This window comes from Aphis gossypii, chromosome 3 (assembly GCF_020184175.1).
Source record: "Aphis gossypii isolate Hap1 chromosome 3, ASM2018417v2, whole genome shotgun sequence".
Taxonomy (NCBI): Eukaryota; Metazoa; Arthropoda; class Insecta; order Hemiptera; family Aphididae; genus Aphis; species Aphis gossypii.
In genome coordinates this window covers 36542918-36556886 of record NC_065532.1, presented here as the reverse complement: position 1 = coordinate 36556886, position 13969 = coordinate 36542918, and the positions used below count along the sequence as shown (strand labels likewise).

At 27.3% G+C, this 13969-nt stretch overlaps 2 protein-coding genes and 1 non-coding gene across 8 annotated transcripts in view; 1 reads left to right on the top strand and 2 right to left on the bottom strand.

Moving 5' to 3' along the window:
- Nucleotides 1-952: 952 nt before the first annotated feature.
- On the bottom strand, nucleotides 953-1025 carry Trnav-cac (transfer RNA valine (anticodon CAC)). Its single transcript has one exon. It is a non-coding gene; the product is annotated as a tRNA-Val (tRNA).
- A 144-nt stretch (nucleotides 1026-1169) lies between these two features.
- Nucleotides 1170-4540, top strand: LOC114122143 (zinc finger protein 182-like). The gene is made up of 4 exons (XM_027984715.2): nucleotides 1170-1597; nucleotides 1671-1817; nucleotides 2209-3080; nucleotides 3151-4540. Exons 1-4 carry the CDS (start codon nucleotides 1463-1465, stop codon nucleotides 3449-3451), a joined length of 1455 nt encoding a protein of 484 aa, XP_027840516.1. The 5' UTR covers nucleotides 1170-1462; the 3' UTR covers nucleotides 3452-4540.
- Nucleotides 4286-13969, bottom strand: part of LOC114122149 (uncharacterized) — a 35653-nt gene continuing 25969 nt past the window's right edge. For 5 of the 6 annotated variants that reach the window (XM_050204630.1, XM_027984723.2, XM_027984726.2 and 2 more), the window contains 10 exons: nucleotides 12396-12708; nucleotides 10197-10526; nucleotides 7817-7875; nucleotides 7413-7476; nucleotides 7218-7305; nucleotides 6707-6817; nucleotides 5120-5273; nucleotides 4941-5058; nucleotides 4786-4872; nucleotides 4286-4703 (listed from right to left, as the gene is read on the bottom strand). In XM_050204630.1, the coding sequence (XP_050060587.1) occupies nucleotides 4572-4703; nucleotides 4786-4872; nucleotides 4941-5058; nucleotides 5120-5273; nucleotides 6707-6817; nucleotides 7218-7305; nucleotides 7413-7476; nucleotides 7817-7875; nucleotides 10197-10526; nucleotides 12396-12708 (1456 nt within the window). In that variant the 3' untranslated portion in view covers nucleotides 4286-4571. The remainder of the gene's footprint in view (nucleotides 4704-4785; nucleotides 4873-4940; nucleotides 5059-5119; nucleotides 5274-6706; nucleotides 6818-7217; nucleotides 7306-7412; nucleotides 7477-7816; nucleotides 7876-10196; nucleotides 10527-12395; nucleotides 12709-13969) is intronic. The other variant, XM_050204629.1, reaches the window with a different exon arrangement.

The window sequence follows — 13969 nt, the reverse complement described above, 5'->3', positions numbered from 1 at the left end:
ATAAAATTTTCTAGTCACAGTGTTTGTGTTCGAACTCCACCGAAATGGCTCGAACGATTTTTATGAATTTTTTTTTGTATATTTGGTGGGTATGAAAATAAGTCGTAAAGTATTTTTCACCACCTCCGGTAGCCGGTAGGTGCTAAAACATGGATTTTGAGATTTACGATAAGTTTATAAATGGTTGCTATTGGTTTTTAATAATAATTAGTTGTAATGATAATTGTTGTGAATGTGTCAACACATACACAATAGTCAGGTTGCTATACCAACTATATACCTAGGTATATAAAAAAAATCTGCACAAGATGGCACATTATTGTACATACCTAATCCACCGTAGGATTAAAGATATTAGATATTAGATCAAGTAAAAAAAAAAAAAAAAATTGATACAACTTTCAATGGTTTACCTACGTGCACATCTCACGGGGTCTTACCTGATAATATACTGCTCGCATAATCATAAGAGAGTCTCGCGGGCAGCGCGGAATGGCTATAATAATATAATATAACCTGACAAATTCACTGGCACTGAATACCACGATTAAAGATATTATCTTATATCTTTAATCGTGCTGAATACTGATAAACGTTGAGCCTGAACAATGATAAATCAAAGCTTGCAATTAACACAGTACATTCGTATGTTGTACCACAAATTAGTGTGCAATAAGAAAGCATTTTACAAAATTCGCATTTTAAAGTGATGCTTGCACAAGTTTTTGAGATTTAAAATGGTAAATGAAAATGTATACGTTTTGAACATCATTAGGTAAACCGAATAATAAATTAAACAAAGTTTAAATCCTATCATAGAGTTTGCATTTTTAACTGTCAACGAAGTCAATGGGGTCTACTAGTATTAAATACAATTAATAAATAATAAGTGTAATAATGATACTACATATTATTAGCTACTAAACAATATTGAAGAGCAAAAATTCAAAAATGTTTCCGCCCGGGATCGAACCGGGGACCTTGTGCGTGTGAAGCACACGTGATAACCACTACACTACGGAAACGGATGAGAAAACTTGTGTTTAATGTTCTATTTAAATAAATATATTTTGATAATTTGATAAAAAATAATTTGTTATCATAAATTATCATTTATCTACATTTATTTTGAATTTATTATGTTTTCTACTTTTTAAAATTATGTACCTATCATCATATATTTAAATACGAGTTAAGAATTTAAAACCATTGTTAATTTGTAAATTTTTGCTTATACATCAATCTATTGTAATTTGTATTTCACAATAGTCTTTATTAACTATCTAATTTTTTCTATAAAAAAACTTGTTAAGTTTAGGCATTTGCTATAGCTCATTGTTTAATAAATTTATTTTGTCACAATTATTAGTGTCATAAGATTTATCCAAATATTCAAAATCTGTAATATATATTTGAAATAGAAATAATAATATTGTAACGCGCTATGTAAAAATATTTGAAAATGGCTCCACTAATTATTGATTTTGAAAAAGTCTGTCGATTATGTCTTCGAGACGATGACGAAAATAGTAAAATGATATCAATATTTGAAAATCCAGTTCTTGAAGAGACCATAAGAAATTGTGTGCAAATTGAGGTAAATATCTGTTATTAAAAATATGGTTTTACAACTGAATAGGTATGTTTTTTAATTTCTATGATTTTCTCAGGTGTTAATAAATACCGATGAACCAACTAATATATGTACTAGTTGCATATTGAGTTTGGAGTCTTGGTGCAAATTCAAATTACTATGTGATAATACAAATGCATTCTTACAGCAATACAGACTGGATAAGAATGAGTCTGACCTAGTGGTAATATTTTATTTAAATTAACTTTAAAAATAATTTCGTCTTGATTTTTATTCCTTTTAAGTTAAGTGTACTTTCTAAAAAAACTGTATAAAATTATTGCTTAGGTAAACTACTTAAATATTTAATATTATTATTTAATTCTACCTTCGACATATCAGATTACCAATTATTTTACTTAAAAATAATAATTTTTTGACAAAATCTATTAAAATTAAAGGCTTGAAATTATTTTAAATTTACAGCCAATTTTATTTATGTTCTTCAGAATTAATATTAACTGTTATAAAATCTAAATAACTTTAGTCTATTCTAAAAATATAAAATTATAAAATTATTTGTATTTATGTACCTAATTACACTGTTGTTAATAAATGGTTATTGATTTTTTTAGTTCAATTCTGACATAACAAACTTAGGGCCAATGGGATTCACACCATCTCAAATGTCAGACTTGAGCATCAGTTTTTTTGAAAGCGATTCTTTATGGAATGGCTTATCACAACCATGGAATGAAAGTGATCCTATGTGTACAGATTTGCCTATTCCAAGGTATACAAAAAAAGTACAGCCACCTGAAGATATAACTAATGACACCATATCTGGTAAGGAATGTTTGGATTTAGCCTTGAATGTATTAAGCAAAAAAGAAACTAACATTACATATACCAAAGCCAATTGGTGGAATCCCAAAGCTATTTCTATGAAAAAAATACAGAAAAAAAATGAAAAACCTATTTTAAAAAATGGAATTTCAAAATCAGTGGCTAGATATAATCAATATCAGCGTAAAACATATTCCTGTAATGTATGTTTGGAAACGTTTACAAAATTCAATGATCTCATTTTACATGATTTAAAAGTGCATACCGACATGCCCAAAAACTATAGTTGTTCAAAGTGTGGAAAACTATTTTTATCTGAAGAACGTGTGGAGATACACATGAAGGTTCATCGAGAAAAATCTTTTGCATGTCAAATGTGTCAAAAGAAGTTTACTCAACAAAAGACTCTTGATATACATTTGAATGTTCATATTGGTTTATACCCTTGTGATAAATGTGATTTTAAAGCTCAGACAATGTACAATTTAAAAATTCACGAAAGTACCCATTCAAAAGTCAAAGAGCATTGTTGCCAGGAGTGTAAAAAGGAGTTTTCAACTGTATCATCATTGCGTAGACATAACCGTCTTGTTCATCAAAAGTTAGTTTGGTTCCGTTGTGATAAATGTGATTACTCTACAAGTCAGCCTTCAAATATGAAGTATGATTATTGCTCATATATTGCACATTTTTATTCATTTATTTTATTTATACATATTTAATATTTTTAGGTATCACAAATCTAGTCATGATCCACAAAATTGTGTTTGTGATCATTGTGGTGCACGATTCAAAAATCAAGCTTTGTTTAAAGTGCATTTAACAACACACGAAGAAGCTAAATTGATTTGCTCTCATTGTGGGAAACTGTTTAAAAAAAAGTCACATCTCAAAGACCATTTAAATAGTTATTTTGCATTTGGTCCTAGAATAAAAAAATTTAAGTGTGATGTGTGTGAAAAAAACTTTTCGAGAATTAAGACTTTGCGTATCCACAAAAATAAATGTCATCCAATTATTACTGACATTTAGTTTTAAAAATGTGTATAATTATTTTTTATTACTTTCATCTGAATTTACCAAATATCACAAGTATTTGTTTTTTATACCTATGTTTAGTGTTTACATTTACTTAAATAATTCATTTGTAATTATTTCCCTCAGAGTACCTAATAAATTTTAACTGTTTTACCTAAAGGTTTAATAGCATAATGAGATATCAGTAGCTTTTAGTATAATAACAATTTTTTTATGTATTTTTTGAAAATTCTAAAAAGTGTTGGTATGTATATTATACAGTTAGGGAAGAAAAAACAATTAATACATAAATTAAAAATAAAATAATTATTTTATAACATAAAATTGTATTTTATACTTTTTTATACTATATTTATAAATTGTATTTTTTTTCTTATAAATAGTCAAGCAACAGTTACTAATACATTGCTAGGTTTTAGATTTTAGTTTTATAAGCCAATCTTAAAACTAAACAATTTTTGCATTTTAAAAATCATGACTTTCTTTTTATTTATAAAGTATTAAAAATAAGAATTATTCAAATACTGTGTATTTAAATTTATACCATAGGAATATATACCACTATCTCCCTTTAACATTCCTTCTTATAATGATCATTCTGTTCCACTTGTCTATACTAATCTATAACACAAATTATTTTACCAACTCACTCTTACCAAGAGCATTATTATTTTGCAAAAAATGGCTCGATATACATATTAAATGATTAATATAATGGTTTAAAGTTTGAACATGATAAAATTGATTTTATAATATAAAATATGTAAAATATACCTAACATATATTATAAAATCAATAATAATAGGGAGAAGAACACAACAGTTTAACTGAATAGTTTTATGTATTTAAATTTATTTATATATATATATATTATGAAACAGGCATTAACCTACTATCAATACAATTAAAATTAAAAATAATTCCTTAGCTGTTAGTTAAAAAAAATAAAATAAAATTCAAAAAATTGGTACTTAAAAGTTAAAATAGTTTCTATGTATAAAAAAAAAAAAACAATTTTGCTCGTGCACTTCTGTTAGTTTTCATGTAATTCAAAATAATTAAATGGTCATTATTTTCTATGTGCATTATAATTTATAGAATAGAATATATTATGCTATAAGCTTTTTTGCACTGTGATTTCAACAGCTTCTTTGATTGATTCAAATACAGGCACTCGTGCTCGTGCAGCCAAATCCGCTAGGTAAATCCGTCCACGGTTATAATCGTTGATTGCCGTTTGTGTTAGCTAAAAAAAAAAATAAATTAACAACTTTAATTAATTAGTACTAGCATTTTTGTGTTATTATTATTATTTTATGTGTGTATACTTTTTCACCGCGAATTGTGCAGTTATCTTTACTGAGATTCTGTATACACAACACCATTCTGTAGCCTTTAGCTATACAATATGCTGCCTGAAATTATGATTAAAAAATTTTAATAATTATTTATTGTTGGATAAAATTAAAATAATGGTATTTACTTGTGTCATGGTTGCCAAAGATCTTGAATTGTTTGGAATTACAAATAATATAGTACGTGCATCTAATAATACTGATAGGTCTGTTCTGGATGCTGCGTGATATGTTAAATTAGATTTTCTACAGAAAAAAAAAAATTAATACACTAATCATTAAATTGACAACTAAATGTTTAATATACTTGATCATGGGAATAGCAATGTCTTCTCTCCACCGAATATCATCACCGCTTTCTCCAGCTAGATAAATATCGGTAGTCTTTGAAGATCTTGTTGTTTCAACACTCTCCTGTGACAAATAAAATGGCCTGCCTACATTCAAACGATACGAGTTTCCTGTAAAAATGTTTAAATGATTATAACATGGTTTTTTTTTTAACATTTAAATAGCCAAACATATTTGATGTTAGGCGTACGCACATGCTGAGTGCAATTAGACACAGATCCAAGGGGCCATGCCCCCTTACCCCGTAGGCTCCGGTGAATTTTCTATTATGTCTATTTTTGGCAGCCAATGAAATTATAAATTGTTACCGATAGCGTTTTTAGCGAAATTTTATTTAATATGCCTCCCTCAGTAAAATACATGTTCTGGATCCTCGCCTGGCACGCCTTGAGAAATATTTCATGGTCCGAAGTGCCCAATGTCTCAATAAAATTACCCATACATTAATTGTAAGAAATATAGGTACCTAAATCTATTTTAGATTATATTTTTAAAGCGAATTGAAAAAAAATCAGGATAATTCACACAGTGAATTCTATTATATTGTTGAAATTTTGAAAGTCCGTGGCAGTTTAACAATTATAGACGTGTAGCGGCTAGTATAATATACATATACAGTAGACGTGGCTTAAAAGATTCACTTTGGGACCAGCATTAAGTGAGTCTTTTAACCGTATGAACCTTATAAGCGGAGTGAGAAAAAGCATATTATTTTTATTTAATTATGAATTTTATTTTATTACATATTTTGCTTTTACTTTAATCTACTTTAACACGTGATATTATAAATAGCAAATTAATTAAAACTAGATAATATGATAATTACGATAAAATATGTGAAATGTGATAAAATTTGTTATACATGCACTGCAGTACCTACACACGTTATAAAGCACGAAAGCACGGAATCGAAACTATAGTACTATATGTAACTTTTCAAAATCAATGAACTTAAATTTCTAAATTTTCACCAAAAATGTTTATTTTCAACCATTTTTTTTTTTTTTTTACAAAATTTGAGTCTTATAACTGAAATGACTAGTCTTATAACTTATTTTTTTATAATGTATTTTAATACGATCGGACCATTTTAGAAGATTTTGAGTCTAATAAGCGACTGAACCTTATATAGGCGAAGCTAAACTGAGCGGCATCTCTGGTATTAAAAATTGTTATGAGTCAATTGTTATTGTGTACTGAAAAACCAATTGTTCAATGTTTTACTTGTGATTATTTATTATTGATAACATTATTAATTTCTTTTTTCTTTCGGATTGCATTTTAACTTTAATATTAACCCACCACGACAACTTTCTCAGTATAATGATGAGTGGTAGTCTGTAACTTGTATTTTCCTATTATATATATAATATATGTATATTAAAAGCACATTAAGTTTAAAGAGTCTTAAAGTTTTAATATGGTGGGCCGATAATAATATAATATGGGCACTGACTGTCTGCCTATACTCTTTGAATCTGCGCACGCCCGAATGCCTAATGGCTATAGATGCTATATTATAAGTCAAGAAGTTATAATTCACCGATGTCAAATCCACTCCTGTGATTGTTTTTGTCTGGTAATTGTAGAAATTTAGAAGCAATAGAGTAAAATTCGTTGAACGTAAAATAAACTTGGTGGTTACTTCCGGCATCTGTAACAACACACGCATACCTACATTAAAAAAGCTCAACGTAAAGATTAACAATTTTTAAATATTCTATTATGGACGATATTTAAATTCCGAAAAAATTAATTTGTTGTGACTTATACAAGAATGGACCATAGACAAAATAGTGTTTGTATATATTTTTTTTTAGGTTAATTGGGAATAGTAAGTCTACTAAGGTTTAATAATTCTATAATAAATTATTAAATAAGTAAATTGTAAGAATGTATAAATGATCACATTTCTAAATGAACATGCAAGAAAAAAATAGCACAAAACAAAACTTAAATAAAAAAAACTTTTTTTTTTGAGACTATTTGAAAGCTGTAATTTATTTTAATATTAAAAAATAAAATCTTAATTAATTTTATTTTTGTATAGGTACCTTTGGTATCACGGAGTTCGGATGTCAGATTTAGCACATCGTTTTCGGACAGATTCTGATTGGCCAATAGTCGGATAGCCCTTGTCACCTGAATAATAATAATAATAAAAAACACACACACATGCCGTCAGTCGATAACTATAAGTGCGTCGACGTCAATTGTAAATCATTATTCGAGTCCTACCCACAACATACATGGGAAATGTTAATCTCTCCCGGCGCATCGACGTTGAACTTGTTAAATGCATCACGGATCTTGCTGAAACGAAACGAGACGCACCATATTATAATAAATGTTGTTTCTTTGTAATACAATTTTTGTAACAAGTTAAATTGTCTCGGATGAAAAAATTGACCAAGTTTATACAAAAGTTATTTTATAAGTTATATAAGTTTATAATTTATAGATAAATTTCTATGATTTGATTAAGTTTAAATTTGTTAAAGAAAACACGAATAAAGAAGTTATATTATTTAAGTATAAAAATAATTAAAATCATTTTTGAAAGAACTATAGCTTCAGTAAGTACTAAATACTAATAGTACTATATATTGTGTGTTATATTAAGCATAATATATTGTATTTATTTAATTCTCACCGATACGTAGTGTCGTCTTCACTGGTATCGTTGATTTGACGGTTTTTGTCTTTCAGAATCTTAAATTCATAAATAAAACAACAAAAATGAACATAAAAAAATCAATATTTAAGTTGGCATTTATATTTGTTAGTAGGTACACAAATGGTCTAAGGTTTTAATTTTGAAAGGTATCATTTTTAGACATTATTAATAATAAGTGAAAAGTTTACATACTCAGAATATATTCTATTTTATAAAATTTTAACTTTTGAATTAGCAACTTTTCTTTTTATTGAGATTTTGAGGGTAGGGGGAGCTAACCTTGGATCAGACCAAAAAGTGAAACCAAATTAAATTTACTAAAATGATTTCTTATTATTAATATCCCTATAATGATTAATATATTCGGAGTCGGTAAATTGCGTCCCCGAAAAAGGTCATAGTCATATAGGTACTATATTATGTAACTGGCGGCTCATGTACCTATTTTTAAAACATACGTAAATTGTGGCCTGGAATATTCCGATTTCCGCTTGGTTGTACAATTTAAAGATAAGTATTAATATTATCTTTAATATTGATCGACCTAGATAATATGCTCACTTACATAATATTACTAGCAGTCAGTGTGTGTTTGATCAAAGTTCTATCTGACGCACGAGTTTTTAAGTTGCTCTACAGTTTACTAGTGATAATTTTTTTCAATTTAATAAAAAATGGAGGTTATGAAAAGTGAAAGGAATAATACGTTGAAAAAACTTAACAACAATGTAAAAAGAAAGGTCTTGGATGTAATTTACATATGAATAAAAAATATTTAGGTGGATAAATGTATAAAAATATACCCAGTCCGCAATTGAAACTGTTGATGTATTTAAAATATATTGAAATAAATTAAAAGGTAGATAAATGAGTTCCGTTATGAAACCGGCATTAGGTGTTGAGTGGGTATCTATTATAGATTTATAAAATTTTAATTTCATGATAGGTATATCATTGTTATGAAAACGATTCTGAGCGGAAACAGTCTATCAGTCTATAGGTATCACTCACTAAGTGATATATATTTTTTGATATAACTGTTAAAGTAATCTATTTTACTTTTAGTACCTATTATAGAAGGTTGATGTAATTTTTTTTAAAAACATTGCATTTATTAGGTATAATAATAATATTTAATTATTATAATAAGTTTTCCATATATATAAACTTAACAGCACAAAAATTAATAATATCTTCCTGTAAATACCGTATAATAGGAAAAAATAATAATATAATATAATAGAACCTATAAATAAAAAAAATTTTGAATTAAATCAAAAATATTATTGTTACAAAATAATTTGCTTATGTTTACTAATTTTGTTAAAACTTTGACTTTAAACCCCATTAAATTATAAATTTTAATATTGATATTTTTTTATTGAAAAACTAACAATATATGAGGAATTTATATTAAATTTTCAAGCATTTCGACCCAGACATTTTTTAATCGATACTTATAAGAAAAAAACTAAAAATAATTTTGAAACTGTTTTATACCAATTAATAGCTTAGAAAATATTCGAAATATTTTAATAATATTATCGTGAAAAAAAAATTATTATAAAATATGTACAAAAATGCAGGGAAAAGTTAAACCACGCATACACTAGACCCGATTGGCCGATTCGGTTAGAACTGAAGTAAAACAAAATGCCGATTTTATATGTGAGTCCATACACTTGTACTGAACCGATCAAAAATGCCAATCTAAATATCGGGTGATATTTTCAAGTATCTACGATTTATACTTTTTGAATAATAGCAAATATTGAATATCTTTTGATAATAAATCGTTATTGTTACACGATTTCGTAAAAATTTAAAATTCAAACGGTCTTAATATTTGTCTTATATAATGACACTTCGAGTTTTCTATTTAGCCATTTGAAGGAAAACTATTAATGTTAAATTTTTTAACCTTAGATATAAATACAAAAAGTTTTATAAATTTTCAATTACAAAATTACGTGAACTTTCACGATTTTAAAATATTTTGTAAAAATTTGAACTTTTAAACGCTTATGAAAAAAAAATTGTCACTAGCGATTTTTAATTTTTTTTTTAACTACAATAATAACGACTTATGAGAAACCTTGTATTACATTTTCAGGTTTTTTGGCCATCCCAAATTTCTTTATTGACACTTCAAAAAAAATTTCTTAGAAAAATCTAAAATTTCAGTTGTCTATAAATAGCTCAAAAAAAGTCAAAATATTTTGAAAATTTAGCCATGTATTAATAAGGATAATTAAACATTTGGTGGAAATTTTAAGTATTTACGATGATTAGTTTTTGAGTTACAACTATAATCGATTTTTTATTAATTCGTATTTTGTGTTAATAAATTAAATACCTGAATGATATTGTTTAATGCTTCCGGTATGTTATCGAATACCGGCGTTCCCTGGTTGGCAGCGATTTTGTGCAGCATCGTTAGGGCTTCGCGAATGTCCTCCGCTTCGCTGTAAGAGATGGATTCGCCGGCGATCACCGACCCGCGGGCAATCGCGTCTTGAGGATGGATGACCAGCACCAGGTTTTTGTGGTTACCGGCGAAATTGGCCGTCTCTATGTCGCTGACCACGTTTCTAGTCTGACTGTCGATCACGTAGAACAGTATCGCCGAGCTCTCCTTGGCCGCGTGTTCAATTTCGACAAGATCTTGGCTCCATTGGTCTACTTGCTATAAAATACACGGAACGCAATGTTAAATCTGGTAGACACCTATGTTTAAATTCGATTTTGATAAAACAACAATTTAGTTAACATGTTTTTTGTCCGAGCAAATATATAATACACAGTATTAGACTCATTTCATGAATACAGTAGAATCCCTCCCATCTACCACTCAGGTTGATCATCTGACTATAGTATTATCGATGTGAATACTTTAAAAATATGTGCATTTGGATCAAATATTTGTGTATATATGTAATACTTTCATTCAAATGTTTGTGTTACATATATTATGTAGTAAATAATTTAATACATGTTTGTAATTTAAAATATTTTAATAAATAAATTACATACAATTTTTTCTTCAAATGTTTCTGTATATTCTGAATATTCTGATAATCCGACCTATTTCATGTTCCGGCTTTACTCCCAAGTCCCGAAGGTGACGGATTCTACTGTACTTAAAAATTATAATATTAATTTCACGAGTCCGTTTAGTGGTTTTTATTTACAACATTGGAACGCAGTAATACGTGTCAGATAGGTAATATTTTATAATAGTAAGTTAATTACTCATATACATTAAATGAGTAAACACGTATATTTTGTAATAAATTAATAAATACTGTATTGTACCTATATATCATAAATATGCTGTATTTTTATATGCATATATACAAGAAATATAATCATTCGAATGATATAGATAATTTAGATTTACAAATTTAAAATAATTCATATATATTTACGTAATTACATATTTTCATAAATTGTGTGCAGTTATACACTCATACATACTTACTGTTATGAAATGATATGATAAATGTTTGCTATCAAATAATAGATTATTAAATATAAATTAGCTTAATTGAATTTAACTGCAAGATCTGCCTACCTTATAATTTATTATATAAGATGTGAATATATATGCCCCATATAGAGACCATTTCCATTGTAATTTAATGTTATACCTGTCCTACTCCAGTACCTGTATAAAATGTTGGCAATACATCAATTTAATTGCATTTCGCAAAATACCATCACAAGTATAACTTAATTGTTTATTTTATAAATAGTAAATACTAAATACCTATACATGCATTTTTAATGACTAATCTAACTAAATAAATGCACTGTACATTTAAAAAAAAATTAAAATCCATTGTTAAAACCTTTTCTGTTTCTTACAATAAATATTAGTTTAAAAAATATTAATTTTTTTGGTAAAAAATGTGTAAAAATACTAAAAATTAATCGGTTCTGTACCACAAGCAGTTAGAATTTTAACGATAATTATGTTTTAGTGAAAAAAATGCTACTGCTTGACTAATGATTATTTTATTCTTTATCGTTTGAAACAAGCGCTTTTTAAAATTGAATCCTTGGTTGAATATTTTATATTTTTATATCGAGTGGGATAAACAATAACAATAGACCTTGATAGAATAGTGTCCTAAAAACTTTGAGATACAAGTATACAACTGTATGCATGCCACACAAGTACGCATGTAAACCATGCACATTTAAACCATACACATGACATTACGCCATATTTAGAAAGGAATAAGTCGTGCGAGTCAATTTATATAAATCTAACCTTAAACATAACAAATAAAACATTTTTACCACAACTGCATATTATGTGGGGTAATGAGAACTTAATATTTACTAAAACGTTTGAGTATGGGTGTAGTTTAATTTAATTTTTACAGAAAAATTTTAATGCGTAATATTTTATATTGAAGAAAATTTAAAAAAATATATCAACGTAAATATTATATAATAATGCGTGCAAAATAACTTCCGTTCAAGTTACGCATAACAATTTGTGCATGATAATATTTACAGTATAATATTACATAATATAGATATTTACCGGATTGTAAAATGACACACCGGCATCTTGCAGGTACGGTATGGCTAAGTCTTTACGCCAGGTAGTTGGATTACAGGAGCCGCCCAGGAACACATCGTAGTTGTGAGGACTTCCTGTATTAACGGAGGATATTAATGGTAACAGGATCAGGAATAAGAGTATGTGCAGGGTTGTCACCAGCGGACGTAGCTTAATATTATTACAACCAGTCATTATATTTTGATTTGGCTTACTCGAGTTTTTTTTTATGCCCCTGATGTGTTTCTCTTGGTCTTTTTCTAACAGCCGTGAAAACTGCACAGATCTCGGTATTCTGCAAAAGAATAGTTTATATACTATAAAACACGGGTAGTATACCATTATTACAGCAACGATCACTAATATGCGAAATGTAGTGTACGGCACACTACATTACTTATATAGCCATTGGTATTCAACATATAAATATAAAATTCCTATCTTTATTTAACAAAACTCAGATAGAAACAATAATAATTTTAATTCGCATAGAATAACACTCTGGTGTTAAAGTTAACTACAATTATTAGGAACCAGCATTTTTAAACAATGTCGCATCAATAAGTTTAATAATAATACATAATAGGTACACACAGTCATAATTTTTCGTAATAAATATGAATAGGTTCTGTATTTATACAATATACATCATCATTTATTATTAATTTTAGATTCTGAACGAAGTGATTTATTTATTTCTATTAATAGACAACTGAAATTTTTTTTTTGAAGTATCGATAAAATTTTTTTGGCCCAATAAAAATACTTGAAAATTTAATGCAAAGTTTCTCATAAGTTTCTCTTATAGTAATTTAAAAATTATAAGAATACATAGGCACAATTTTTTTTTATTAGCATTTGAAGTTCAAATACTGACAAAAATTCGTCAAAATCATGAATATTTGCAAAATATTTTGTAGGTATAATTCATAAAAAAATTTGCATAAGTAGCTAAGAGTTGAAAATTTAATACAAGATTTTTCATAAGTTTAACTTACAATAATTATAAAATAACTTAAATTTTGGTGTATTCAGGCCATTAAAACATAAACCACCTTTTTCACCAAGCACTGAAAATTATATCCTAGGCTGACAAATCATCTTCGTTCAGAATCATTTTTCGTATACAATGATAACTATCATTGGATTCAAATGTAACACTTACATAATATATAAGTAATCTACACGGCACCTAATGTACAGCAGAGCGGTACCCACTTATACCCGCTTTTTTTTTCATTTGTTGTCAGTGCATATAAGTAATTATTGTAATTTGTTATTTAATAATGGAAATTATTTTTTTCCTAAGGAATTTCGGTAGAGTAGACAATATAAATAGTAAAATGTACATATATTTTTTTAATATTACATTCAGTGCTGGTCTGTTGTATAATAAAACGACATATTACTGGGACTAAAATTTACTCATTTTTAAATTGCAGTTAACAGATGTAGATATTGCATAATTTAGATAATATACCTTGAACTTTCATTAAATATCACTTTTCATTAGAAAATAAGTGAGTAATGAGTATGTTATTTTAAATTTTTTGTAT

Excerpts from the sequence above, each read along its gene's own strand:
- LOC114122143 (XM_027984715.2), top strand. The coding sequence starts at position 1,463 with ATGGCTCCACTAATTATTGATTTTGAAAAAGTCTGTCGATTATGTCTT. Across the intron at positions 1,598-1,670 it reads GAAATTGTGTGCAAATTGAG|GTGTTAATAAATACCGATGA; the intron begins GTAAATATCTGT and ends TGATTTTCTCAG. Across the intron at positions 1,818-2,208 it reads AGAATGAGTCTGACCTAGTG|TTCAATTCTGACATAACAAA; the intron begins GTAATATTTTAT and ends TGATTTTTTTAG.